Here is a 12,561-nt window from a genome sequence, read left to right on the forward strand (position 1 = left end):
CCCTCAATGGCGCTCGTGCATCCAAGCTATTGCCTTCAATGCATAGCTCCTTTTCCAACTCCCCCCACTTGACAGACCACTGACAGTGCTGGATTTATGCACCAATTTACCAGCTAGCGCGTGCGATGCGCAGCTACCTAGCCCCCCCCCCCAAATCATCGGTGAACGAAACTTCGGCAGCTGCCACCACTGTACGACGAGTAAGCGGTTATTGCAGCTGACAGTGATGATGGTGATGTGTAATATGTCCTGACAGGAACATACAGGCGTTCATCGAAGGTTCACTGGGTCTGGCTCTCGCAAACACAATTACTGTACCGACACCAAGAACATAAACCTTAAAACCCAAGAGTGTGCTCATCTCTTGAAATACTTGAAATTTTTTTGTAGATCATCAATGATGTTGAATTACAACTTTTCTTTCGCTGTCGATTTCGTAGCAAAGGGAAATCCAGATTTTCAAGCAGTTCCAAGATGCCGCTCGAATTCAAAAGAAGCAATTCAAACTTTTACGTGAGGAACGGATCAAGGCCTTCCGACGCACGATGGAACTGGGAACTGGTCCTGTGTCATTGGGGTCCTCTGATTCTGGAGTCAACAATGCCTCCGGGTCCTCTCCAGCGTCTGATCGTCAGGATGGTCATGAGGTGCCATTGTCCGTGTTCCCCGTATTCCAAGACGAAAGACAAATCCTGGAGAATCTGAAACAGGAAGAAAAAAGGAAACAGTCTGATTTGCATGAGCAGTACAAGAAAACCGTTACCGAATTACAAAAACGACAGAATGTGAGTGGTTTTGCGTCTGTCATAAGTTGATAAACACCTGGGAAACATCTTACTATGTTGCCAACATGATCAGGTAGAAGTGTACGATGCATTCTTTACTCTGTACACCTGATCGATAACTTTTACGGACGGCTACATTCGTATAGCACCATAAATCGTAAGTGTCCGATAGTAGACGTGGCAGGCATCCGCAATCATCTTTTGAATGGCAACTCACGAAGCTCGTACAGACCAATCGTCCTACCAGCTCGCTGGTAAAATAAAGCATTCGAGAAGGGATCCATTATAAAACTCTTCAGTTTTGAGATCTTTTTTGACTATGTATCGAAAGCTTTGCTAATAATTTCGTCACAGCTGAAAATCTTATACACTGCGATAAATTTGTCTAGAGGAATCACGTATTTCCGGCTTGTTTTTTTCACACGACTGAGAGCTGAAATTTTGGATAGCACCGTTTACCCTATCCGATTATTTGATCAATATGTAACCCAAAAACTTTGCCCATACTCCACCAGAATCAGCTTCATTTCACTTCCTGCCTAATTAGATTTGTGTGCTGATAACTCAGCGGATGTCACAAAAGGTACTGTCCAATCTAAGTGTACATGCATAAAAGGCACTACAGTATCTCATGAGGAATAATGGTTTGAATTCTGTAGAGGAGCTGTCCACGGCCTCCACTTGATTTAGCTCTCCAGCTATTCGAATGTATCTTGGACAACATTCTAGTCCTTTCGAAAATATCATGAGTATTTGGTAGTCCCCCCAGGCTGCAACACAACGAGAAGAGCTACACAGATTAGGTGATTGTTCTGTGGTAAACCAATGGTGGGGCACAGTGTGTAAACTTTTGTGCTAATGTGCTCCAGTCTGGGGATAACCGTGTACGAGCAACGTGAGTTCGCTGAGTTTCTAACTATATGTTCCTACACGCAGTGCAGCAGCGGCAACGCTGGTGTGCACACATTCGCCTGTTGATGATCACCGATTCTGAATGCGCTCTCCACCACGGAGAAACTTGTGTGATGGTGACCGCCTCTGTGATCCATCGAGGTGTACTGGGTATTGTCTACGTGATACTCGTAAGGTCGTTCATTGGATGATCAGATAAGCATAGTGTAGATTCGAATATGTGTGGTGACTGGTTCCCTAAAATTTGAATTACTCTGGTAACTAACTTCCACGTCCTTGCAGTTGAGCTTTGATTGAGGTTGATTCTCCTGTCTGGACGCTGTGACAGTATCTCAGACCACATACAACCGTGCGGTACACAAATAAAAATGCCACCCTACCTTCTTGTGATGCCCTACTTGTTTCGTGCAGCAGGGCTGATGAGCGAAAACAGCACACTGTTGACGCGTCATTCCGTATCAAAACCCCAACTCCAAAATCTCCAAACCTGAGCTATAAGTATTTCGATCCTGCGCCCGAATGACTGGATAATAGCGTACTGTCGCTCACCTGTGTCGCTTCGCGTCCGCTTCTTTGAAGCAAGTCAGCTATCAAGTAGCTTTAACGTGCGCTTTTGCCACTGTGTTCTGGAACTCCAACGCTAGATCCAAGTTCGGTAGTCGAGTTTGCGACACCTTCGTTATTTAGAAGCCACCGCCTGAGAAATCCGGATGATCGGTATAGCTCCCTGTTCCTGGGTTAGGGCCTCATTACAGGCTTGTACTTTATGCCCATGAACCAACTGACTTTAATTCTCATTCGGGGAATTCTGTTTTGTCCAGCTATTAAATATTGTCCTACCCAGCACCGGGAGTTCAAATGTACTCATAGTTACCCGTGGTCTTGGTGCACAGGTAAGGCGTCTCCACTCGTCAGAAACCCGACTTGATGACCCATTCAATTTGAAATCGGTTTAATGGCGATAGTTTTTTACGCCGCTTTATACTAATCATTTGTCTCAGACGCAGTCACCATTGCTTCACCACTTGGTATGCTCCTACTGATAAGCACTCATGGTGCCGGTTTGAGCATATGACTATTAGGTGGTGGTAGCGAGGCATCAGTCTCTACGGTCCACTCACGTCAATTCAGACCATGCTATTGCCTGGTCTGCTTTTCGATAAGTTTCCCATGGAAACCTGGGAAACAGAATTCTGGTTAAACTGTCAAAAAATTCTCTGGCCCGCAAGTTAGACAAACTTATGATAGTAGCCCTTGTGGTGCCTCAAAAGTTTTATCCTCAGGAGACATCAGCCGCAAATGGGACTAGGTAAGCAACGCCATTCGTGCAGCTGGAATATTGACGTGTGGTCAAGCAAACATTGGATATCAGGCTGCTCGTTTTCTACCCTTCGTGAGAGACTGTGAAATCCTTCGGATATCCTGAGCAGCAGTTGACTGGCTCTCTCCATACATATATTTTCCACTCGACCTGCCAAAATTTAAGCCATGTAGTGCTGTGCACTCACCCAGCGATATTCAGAGGCGGTTGTGAATGTTTGTGTTTTACCTCGAGCAGGTTGTTTAAGCTAATTTGGGCAAGAGAATTCGTCCGATAAGACTGGACTTATCGACCAGTCGGTCATTCATAAAGGATATCAGAGGCAACTGCTGCAACCAGAACAGCGTGAGCTTTGCCCGGTTTGTACCGCGACTTCGTCGATACTCGGGCATCTGAGCTCCTCATGTCAGACGCAGATTTGAGAGCACCGGACTGAATTCGATTATTTACAGGATCTATTGACCACATCTTCACATTGCGTCAATTGCTTATGCATCGTCATGCAAAACCACCGACAAACACCGTCGGTTTTTCTTGACTTTAAAGAATCTTTTATCTGCATGCTTTTTTACGTTTCCTTGACCAACTGCGAAGTTTCAAAACATTCTTTGTGCCCCTTATTTACCCATCTTGTTTCGGTTCATAGTGAGATATCTACAGGTTTCCTCACGACCAGTGGAGTTCGCCATAATGCTTCTCTCTCTCCATTTTCGTTCACCCTGAGAAATTAGTTGATCTGGACTATGCAAACATTGTTTTATCGCCTAGCGATCTTGCTTCCCGTCGTTTAAGTGCGAAACCTTCCTTCAGGAAATTCGACCTCCAAAACACATTTTATGCATCAGAATGAGGAGTTCGGGTTTTGGATAGGCTTACGTACCGTGTTAGTTACATAGACTACAGTGTACTGTGACGGATGACGTCACTGTACGAACCACTAGGGCAATTTTCGTTAACTACTTTCATCTGCGGTGTCAAACGAATATCGCCTTAGGTGGCTACAAAACCAGACTTTGTTGCCGTGAAAATTAGACTCTTCGATCTGAAGACCTCTAGCATCTTCAAATATTTGATTCCATAGCAGCAAAGGTCTAGGTAGAGTCCGATTCGTTTTAGCATCGAATAAACTTTGTAACCATTATGTGATTAGAACACCAGAGGACCACCGTTTACAAAAGGAGAGCATGTTTTCCACTCCAAACTCTTGCGGGAAAAAGGTTTCGCCGAAGACAGGCCTTCACGTAGCATCGCGAAATGCAATCAACTGCCGTCAACTTGAGCCCTGTACAGTCTTTGTGCCTTTCTTGATAGGGTTCACGTGATTAGCCCTGCGCGAGGTAGGAGACCCTGTGGGCGCTGCACGTGACTGGTCCCAATGGTGGGCTTTTCCGTCCTAGTTAGCCTACCTTGCTAATGCTGGTTCGTTGTTTTTTCCTGGCCTCTGTTCTCAAGGTATAGTGGATCAACCCGCTTATGGCGCGCTTTTCCATTATGCTCAAACGTCTTCATTTGGTTGAACTTGAAAGGTATAAGCACTTTTTGTCGGCGATTTTTCCCAATGTTTTTTTAGCTACTCCCTATCCCTCTTTCATCCTGTCGAGACCTTTCTTCTTAGCAGCTGAGAGGCGGTTTTTACAGTTGGTCTATTGCTGACTGGGCGGTCTCACCCTGTCGAATTAATCCCCCGTCAGCTGTTGATAAGTCGTAGCTTCAAGTGAGGTAATCCCTATCAAATTCCGCACGTGATACTTGGCGTGCCGCCTTCTGTGACTTTTTTTATTTTACGAGTGTTTTGCTCGCCCTAATTGATAGCCACCTCATTATTTTCGATCCTCAGGATAAAGTCGATTCGACACGGATCCGTGAAATGGAAGAACTGGAGAAACACCGTGCCGAGGGTACAAAGGTGCTCCAACACTATCAAGAGTCTCAACTTCGTGATGTGAAAAAGCAGCAGCAGAAGGAGAGGGAAGATTTGAAAAATAGAATTCAGTCGCGCAAGGATTCCCTAGAGGCTGCTGTGAGTTGTTTCAATTGGAAATTTATGCATTGTTGTTTGATAGTTTTTTTGTTTCACCGCCCTGGCTCCGATGTACTTTCATACTTCATTCGAGCTTGAATGGCTCAATTGTCAAGACTTGGAACGACTGACCGCGGTTCGCTTCCAGCCGTGGCCTGTCAATTGCTCTCCGATGTTCGTGCTCCTTTCAGGTTGAATAGAACCTGTGCACGGTACTTGTGCCATAAGACCATCAAGATCAGACAAAATCGTCCGTTTTTTTCGGAATGGAAGCATAACTCCATCAGTGAACATAGTGATCAGGGTATCCCGTTCGATTGTTGGAGGTACCTTCTTTCATTATGGATTAATTCATCGAGAGCTTCGAACTGCTATAGGATCTATCATACGTTACGTGACATTTTGACGATCAACACGTCTTGGTCACGTAATGCACCGTTTCTTTAACCATATAGTAGCTGGCCTGTTGGAAATGATTTATCCCAACTAACGCAACCATTCTTCAGAGGCATTCCCTACTACTCTTTCAGGTAAAGAAAAACACTGATTCACTCAAAGAGGAAGCTGCTAGGAAAACGAGGCGCTTGATGGAACAACACGCTCAGAACCTCCGAGCTTTCGATGCCCAAACAGCTAGTCTCGGAATCGATAATGCCGCGGTTGTTGGTATTTCAGCCCGAATGTTTGGTGGGGGTGGTCCACCTGGTTCCGGTAGTGGGTCATCGTTCGGTGCAGGTCAGAGGCCTGCTGACTGGCGCCACAGCCGGATGGAATTCTTGCCATCATAAATGCTGAGAGTTCCGTCATGTTTCAGTATGTGAGTGCATTGTCGGTTTCCTTTGTCCTCCCTTCTACCTGCTCATATTACCCCCATGTCTTTTCTTTGTCTTTGTTTTATGTTCTTGTCAATTAGTGCCACGTAGTGCCAACTTCTCGGGGTTTGAAAGGATCACATAGTCCTTTAAACCTCGTTTATAGTAGAAACACAACATTTCGCACTAGGTCCGTTTCTTTAGACGGTTAACCTCCATTTGAGCGAAAGCCATGGGTATCAAGTCATGAGTCTTCATCCGATTGGATTGAAAGCTGTTGCTTATGTTCCGTATTAATTATTGCGACAATTCTTGATACGGCCTCGCAACCTAGTTAGCATAGTCACAGAGCTTAGTGTTCTCAGATGTCGTTGCTATCCTACGTGGATGTAGAGCCAAAGAGTACTTCCAGGTTACGGGATGCCCGCTATGGGGTTGAGCTGCGTTGATTAGAACAGCTCACTTTCCGTTCGTATCTGGTACCCACCGTTGAAGTGCGGCTCTCAGTAACTGAATAGGATAGGGGCCCTTGCGGGCATTTGTATGGGATACAGCACTGCTCGTCTTCGACAGCTGTTATTGATGTCATGTAACTATCCTCACTGATGACGGTTCCTCAAACCGAGCCCCTTCAGCGTATATCTCATAGTTAGTGGGTAGTGAAAGGCTTTTGAGAATTTTGTCGTGAACCTAAGTGTGTAGTTGGTGGTGAATCTCAGGTATGACTTGGTGGCATATTCACTAGGCGCAAGGCGTTATGATGATGTCGAACATCTTATACAGCATCGTGCTAACTATTGATTGTTTCTCAACACTACTGGTTTTAGGTGCAATATACGCCATTGGCTACAGATAGCCGAGCTCAGTAACGACTACCGGTTATTCTGGTACACATTTCGGTAAACAGTTCTGCGTTTAGTTTTCGGAATGCTTTCTGCTCCACAAGTTAAGCAGAAGTACCAATACCCAATATTTAGTGCTCAAAAAGCGATCCTCGCAGAAGTCATCATTCTTGGTGCCCCGAAGGCATTTTGCTTGATCACGTTTCCTCACTAAGTCAAACGCTCAGATAGCATCACAGATACCGCCGACTTCAAAGCAGCCTTTCGCTCCGTAGATGAATAGGTTTCACATATACTTGACGACATGGGAACGAGCCCAAAGTTTACAAATTCACTGCGTACTCTCTTCACCTTTCTGGTGTTGTTAAAGCTGACAACTGACGATCCAATAGTGTTTCGTCCAAGTAGCGGGTTCGTCCACCATCTCTCTGTTTATTTTTTGCGTTCATATAATCTTGGAATGTGCACTGCAAGCTTGGCTTTGAATTCATGTCTAGATAACAACTAGTAAAATTGATCAGACACGACATTTTTATTCGATTCCCGTGAGCCCGTACAGTTCACCTTAGAGAGAGTTGTAGTGTGTTTTGAACTTAGGACTTCGGGTCCGCCCGTGTACCTGCGAAACTTCAAAAAATGAAGCATAAGCTTGTTGAACGTTTTGGTTACATGGTTACTTTATGGTAACTTTCTCCTGTAGAATGATGAGTCGACCCACAAATTATTCCGAATCACTGCTGCCCATGGAGCATGATCGCAACAATGTTCGAGCACAACGTTATCCAGTTTCTCTACCACTCTTGACCCTGTAGACCACCAACAGACCAAGTATTTCAACGACAAAGCCGTAGACGGTCAGGTTTTCAACTATCCGCGTTAAGATAGCGCCATTCTGAACAGGACGGGGGCTACAAGGAGACCGGAAAGTTCTGAGTCTGGTTTGTGGAGGACGTGTCCCAACGACTCTAGTCTGCATTTCTGTATCAAGTTGGAGACGGAAAGAATATAACAGCGGCTTGTGACACCATCATTGGATGATCCATCTTTCCACCGTACTCTTATTATTTTCTTTTAGCACTTTAGTGGACAAAAACTCCGAGTCCGGAGAGGCCACTTTTCACGGGTGTATGTTTGTGCGGATCGAACAACTGCCGTATACACATGGTGCATCGTTCAAAGGCCGAGTTCCAAGTGTTTCTATGGGGTGGTGTAAAGGTACACGAACGTCTTCCTAGCCTTGTCGAACATTTGTCGTTGAAGCCAAAATACCTGAAGGAATCTATTTAGTCTTTGGGCGGCTGATGGACTGAGATTCGTGCTTTTATTTAAGAATTTCGTCCTCCGAAGATTTCAGGTGCAACTAGCGGAGTGTACTGGCTGATACTATCAAGAATAGACTGTATTTCTGCCGGTTCTCCACTCAGAATCAATGTCTTTGTTCCACTTTATGGAGCTTGTTTGCACTCCATTGAAGCTGAGCGTGTATAAATTTGTCTAATCAATGACGACACTGAAGAACATCAGCGAAAGTGGGCAGCCTTGTCGGACACCGAAGTTTAAAGCAAACACCGTGGTCTCTTCCCCACATACTTCGTATCTGGCTTTTGTATATCGCACACCATCGACTTTCGAGAGTCCCTACTGGCTGATCCGGGCACTCGACAGAGCTCAATGAAACAAGCGGTAGTTGGTTAGTAGGATGTATAGCGGCGTTCTAAAACATGGCTTGGCGTGAATGTTTGGACGGATGCTTCCCTGATTTGACTTGATGTGAGACTGTTGCTTCTTTGAAGTGGCACAGTGGTAGTGGCAAAGGTTTTGGCTGCGATATCTATCAGGCTGATACCGTGGTAGTTTGCACAAACCGTTCTGTCGCCTTTTTTGTGTCCGTAGAGGTGTTCCAAAATAGCGAGGACACTTCGGATTCCCCCACTGAGCAGACCAAACATGTGAAGAGATTCGAGGACTGCCGGGATACTATCATCGCTTTTAAACCTTTTGTTCATCGATGGTTTGATTATAACGGCTAATTTGCTCCCTAATGTTCAAACACCTTGGTAACGCGGTCAAATTAGCTTGAAGATTCGTAGTCTCTACGGGCGATGCGATATATATTTCCAGTGGTACCACCCCCCTCCGACTTAAGCGCTTCTGTTGCTGAAATTTCTTGCTCTTCTTCCGTCGATGGTGCTTCGACTTTACTCTTCAGTATCGTCGATGCATGGGCTATCCTAATCGGAACAGTGGCAGGTGAATAGACATTCTGACTTTCCAAGTCCTGTATCCTCCGAAAGCGTACGCTTAGTTTTCAGTAACTTGGATAATTCGACACAGTCTCGTTCTTCCACACCATCGTCGGCTGTGATAACCGCGTACTTGTCGTGCAGTGGCTTTAGCTGCCGCATTTTCGTTCACCGATGATTTAGGGAAGGTAGGTAGCTGCGCATTGAAGGAGTGAGCTGATAATGTGTACATAAAATATAGGACTGTTAATTTTGGGGGGATTGGGGAGGGAGCTATGCATTGAAGGCAATAGCTTGGATGCACAAGTGCCATTGAGGGCGCGACTGGGCCATATCTAACAGTGTCTCTAACCATTGATGTGGTCCGTCTCGGTGTCCCCATCCAGGGAGATGGCAGTGACCAACGCAGCTGAGTTTTCTGGTAATGGCTTTTATAATTTACGTGGTTGTGCGAAAGGAACCCTACTAGGAATTCGGTCGAATGACATACGGAGCACGTGGCCAAACCAGCGCAACCTATGGAGAGTCGTTATTTCTTCCGTACCAGAGGAATTGTCGTGATTGGCCATCGAGGAAAAGCGAAGACCTACACTTTTTTCATTGCAACATGATGATCAAAATATGCGCTATGCCCCACAACATATAACCATCCAGTTTAATATCCCAAAGGGTACAGTTTACCGTAACTAAGGGTACTTCACCGTAGTTCTTGGAAACCTAGCGCAAGAGTAAATATCCGCACACCGTTTTCACTGTCAGAATTATTTCCGCATCCGGTAGTTGTATTCGGCAGTATGAAGGCTGAACGGAGCGGTGGATTTCGTCGTGCAGCTGTGCATTAGAAAGAAAAACCTTCCGATAAAACTTGATAATCGAGATGTTTCAACCAACCGGATCCATGTACATAATGCCTTGAAGAGCAACTACAACCGACAGTTCAACCATTCCGCCTAAACATCCACTCTACTTCTTTGAGTACACAGGTGACAGTGAGTGTGCGTTTTTGCGATATTATCTGTGGTTTGTGCGCTAAAGTATCGAAAGACAAGGGAACTAATACGTGGGGATAATTACGTAATTGCGACTGCGACCGAACTACAGTACAGTCTACGTCCTAGTGGATTTATTTTGTGTAATAGTTCTTTCAGTCTTACCTGATTAACTTGGAGTATGCTTTAAATATTTATCCTCAGTGGCATTTTCCAGCTTTCATCTGGCCCTTGAAAATGAGGCCATTTCGTGAACACGTAACAAACGAACTGAAGTGCTTCCACAAATGCTTCTTTCGGTGTCTTCAGACCTTCCAGTAGTTCAGAGTTTTTCCTTCCTAATAATTAACGCTCGTTTATCTACTGTGCACGTTGTTATGAGACTCACGTGTGGTGCACGCAGGGATTATTCACCGCGCACAATCCGCCTGTCCCGTGCGAAATCATGAACTATACTTCGCTGCGGGTCAGCTGTGTATTGCTCCCTCAGTCAATTTTAGGCGCCTTTTAACTTTGCTTCAAAGGCGCAAGCACATCAAATCAATGTGATATGTGTATCACCTGGATGAAACATACGAATATGACTTTGCGGAAATTATTTTTCACCATCTTTTTTACGTGTCTCCTATCGCCAATTTGTACATGTTATGTGTGGGATGGCATGTTTCGGAGTTGTTAGCAGTGTTTTACTCAGTTGTGGAATAAGTTGTGCCTATTGTGAAATACTCCAGACAACCACAATACGTGTTCGCCATGTGTTCAGCGACTTGTTTGTACATTTTTACATATCTGCAGCGTTAATTTATGCCACATTAATGGTCTAAGCTCAAGTTTAGTGCACATTCAATGCGTCTTTCGATAAGTGTCTTGCAAGTGCTGAGCCTGTGGCGCTTTTCTAGTGACCCTTGTGGATCCAAAAATATAGGATAGCCAGACGGTCGAGTAAAACGACCCTGCCTCTAATACCGTGTGCATCGGTCGCATAAGATGGTTTTTCCTCCGGAATATGCCTAATTCTAATTCGGTATAATTTGCTTGGGATTTTCGTAATTATATAGAGAAGGTAATACTCTATTAGCTGCTGGTGCATGCAACTTGACTTGAATGAATAATCACAGTATTATGTGTCTTGAACGATTCACAGTACTTATCTGTTGTATTCCTTCATTCTTCCTCAGTCCGTTGTTTCGGCCTGTGGCGGCTTGCAATAGAATATCGGCTAGCAGTTTCGTACGTGATCAGCAACTGTCTCCTCATGTGCATACAATGACGTCCTAGCAGTGGTACCCCATATCTTCCTCATCCGAACATACACCCTTCATTGAACTTGTGTGTATTCTGGCCCAGTCGCGCACACTTCCTAGTACTCAGGCTACTACGGTTGTCGATTGTCGCTGTCCACATGGACTATTTTTCTACTTCGACCAGCTCTACCCCGCTATCGAGGTGCTGAATTCAAACGTATGGGACTTTTTCGTCCTACCGCAGACGACCTTGTTCATCTATTTATGTACACATCAACACCGGTTAAGCAATCTGTGTGTACGTTCCTTGCTCTTGGCATTACAACTACAGCCAGTGTTTTCTACACGATCATCGTATCCCACCTCACCTTACCTGTTGCCGGCGCCCATCATGTCCCTCCCAGCGTGTACAGATCATGGTATCCATCCACTTACCCGGACCACCATTGTTTCAAATGCGCTTTCCACGGACCCTGCCCCGTCTAACCAGTTGGATTCAGTTTATTGCTTTGTCCCTTCGTTTTTTTCGGTAACTTTTTTTTACAACTGCCGCCGTCCGTGCACAATGGCTGTCTTGTGAATATGGGCATTGTCATTGTCCTCTCAAGCTAGTTTCCGCCCGTCACCGGACTAATCCCCCGTTCATGTGTGTATCTTTTGAGAGCTGAGGTGAAATTTCTTATCTTGGACAGTTCTGACCTAATGCTTTCTCACTCGCTTTTCTGCCCAGCCAGCCAACTACCGTGGATAGGGTTCATTGCCCTGAGAACTGTGTAAATTGTTTCCACGTAACCTGCTACGCGGTCAGATGCGAGGTTAGCAATTACAAATATTTTACAATTTCATATTATTCAGTTTTCAACGAGAAATCTTTTAGGTCTTTCATATGTGCGGACACTAATAAGTTGCGGATAGCTTCAGTTCCCCGTTTCACACAAAAAATCCCTTCAAGTGATTTAATTTAAAGTGTTGTGACCGAGGCGCCCAGGTGGATCCTACACTCTGCGTATTTTTTGTACGCATTTTTATTCAGGCCTGGGTTGGAGGTTATCGAAGCTTCCATATTTTCAAGAGAATAAAGGTTTTATATTAACTGAAAGTCACTTCTGGGATAATGAGTCCTAGGTTCATGCTCTGAAATCGACTCCAGCTGTGCATAAGGGACATAAGGAATGTTTGTCCCGGTTGTTGAATACGGGCGAAATGACAAAGTAATCAATCGATTCTTCACCGCATCTGGACACAAGTTTTATAGACCACAAACTTATGCAGCAGAGACTTTGAATCTTCCGTTAAAGTTACTATCTGATTAAGCTTAGAGGCTGAATCTGCGAGAGTAAGTTTTGAAGGCTAATGATGCCAAGTTGCAGAATATTGGTGGTCTGGGTGAATT

At 44.9% G+C, this 12,561-nt stretch overlaps 1 protein-coding gene across 1 annotated transcript in view; it reads left to right on the forward strand.

The window, feature by feature from the left end:
- The window catches only part of T265_09724 (hypothetical protein), a gene marked incomplete at both ends in the record, with an annotated part of 44,585 nt that extends 32,383 nt beyond the window's left edge, over window positions 1–12,202 (forward strand). Inside the window, 4 exons of the mRNA XM_009175887.1 lie at window positions 441–785; window positions 4,856–5,038; window positions 5,569–5,855; window positions 11,103–12,202. Coding sequence (XP_009174151.1) covers window positions 441–785; window positions 4,856–5,038; window positions 5,569–5,826 — 786 coding nt within the window. The remainder of the gene's footprint in view (window positions 1–440; window positions 786–4,855; window positions 5,039–5,568; window positions 5,856–11,102) is intronic.
- Window positions 12,203–12,561: the final 359 nt, after the last annotated feature.

Source organism: Opisthorchis viverrini (assembly GCF_000715545.1).
Source record: "Opisthorchis viverrini unplaced genomic scaffold opera_v5_308, whole genome shotgun sequence".
Classification (NCBI taxonomy): Eukaryota; Metazoa; Platyhelminthes; class Trematoda; order Opisthorchiida; family Opisthorchiidae; genus Opisthorchis; species Opisthorchis viverrini.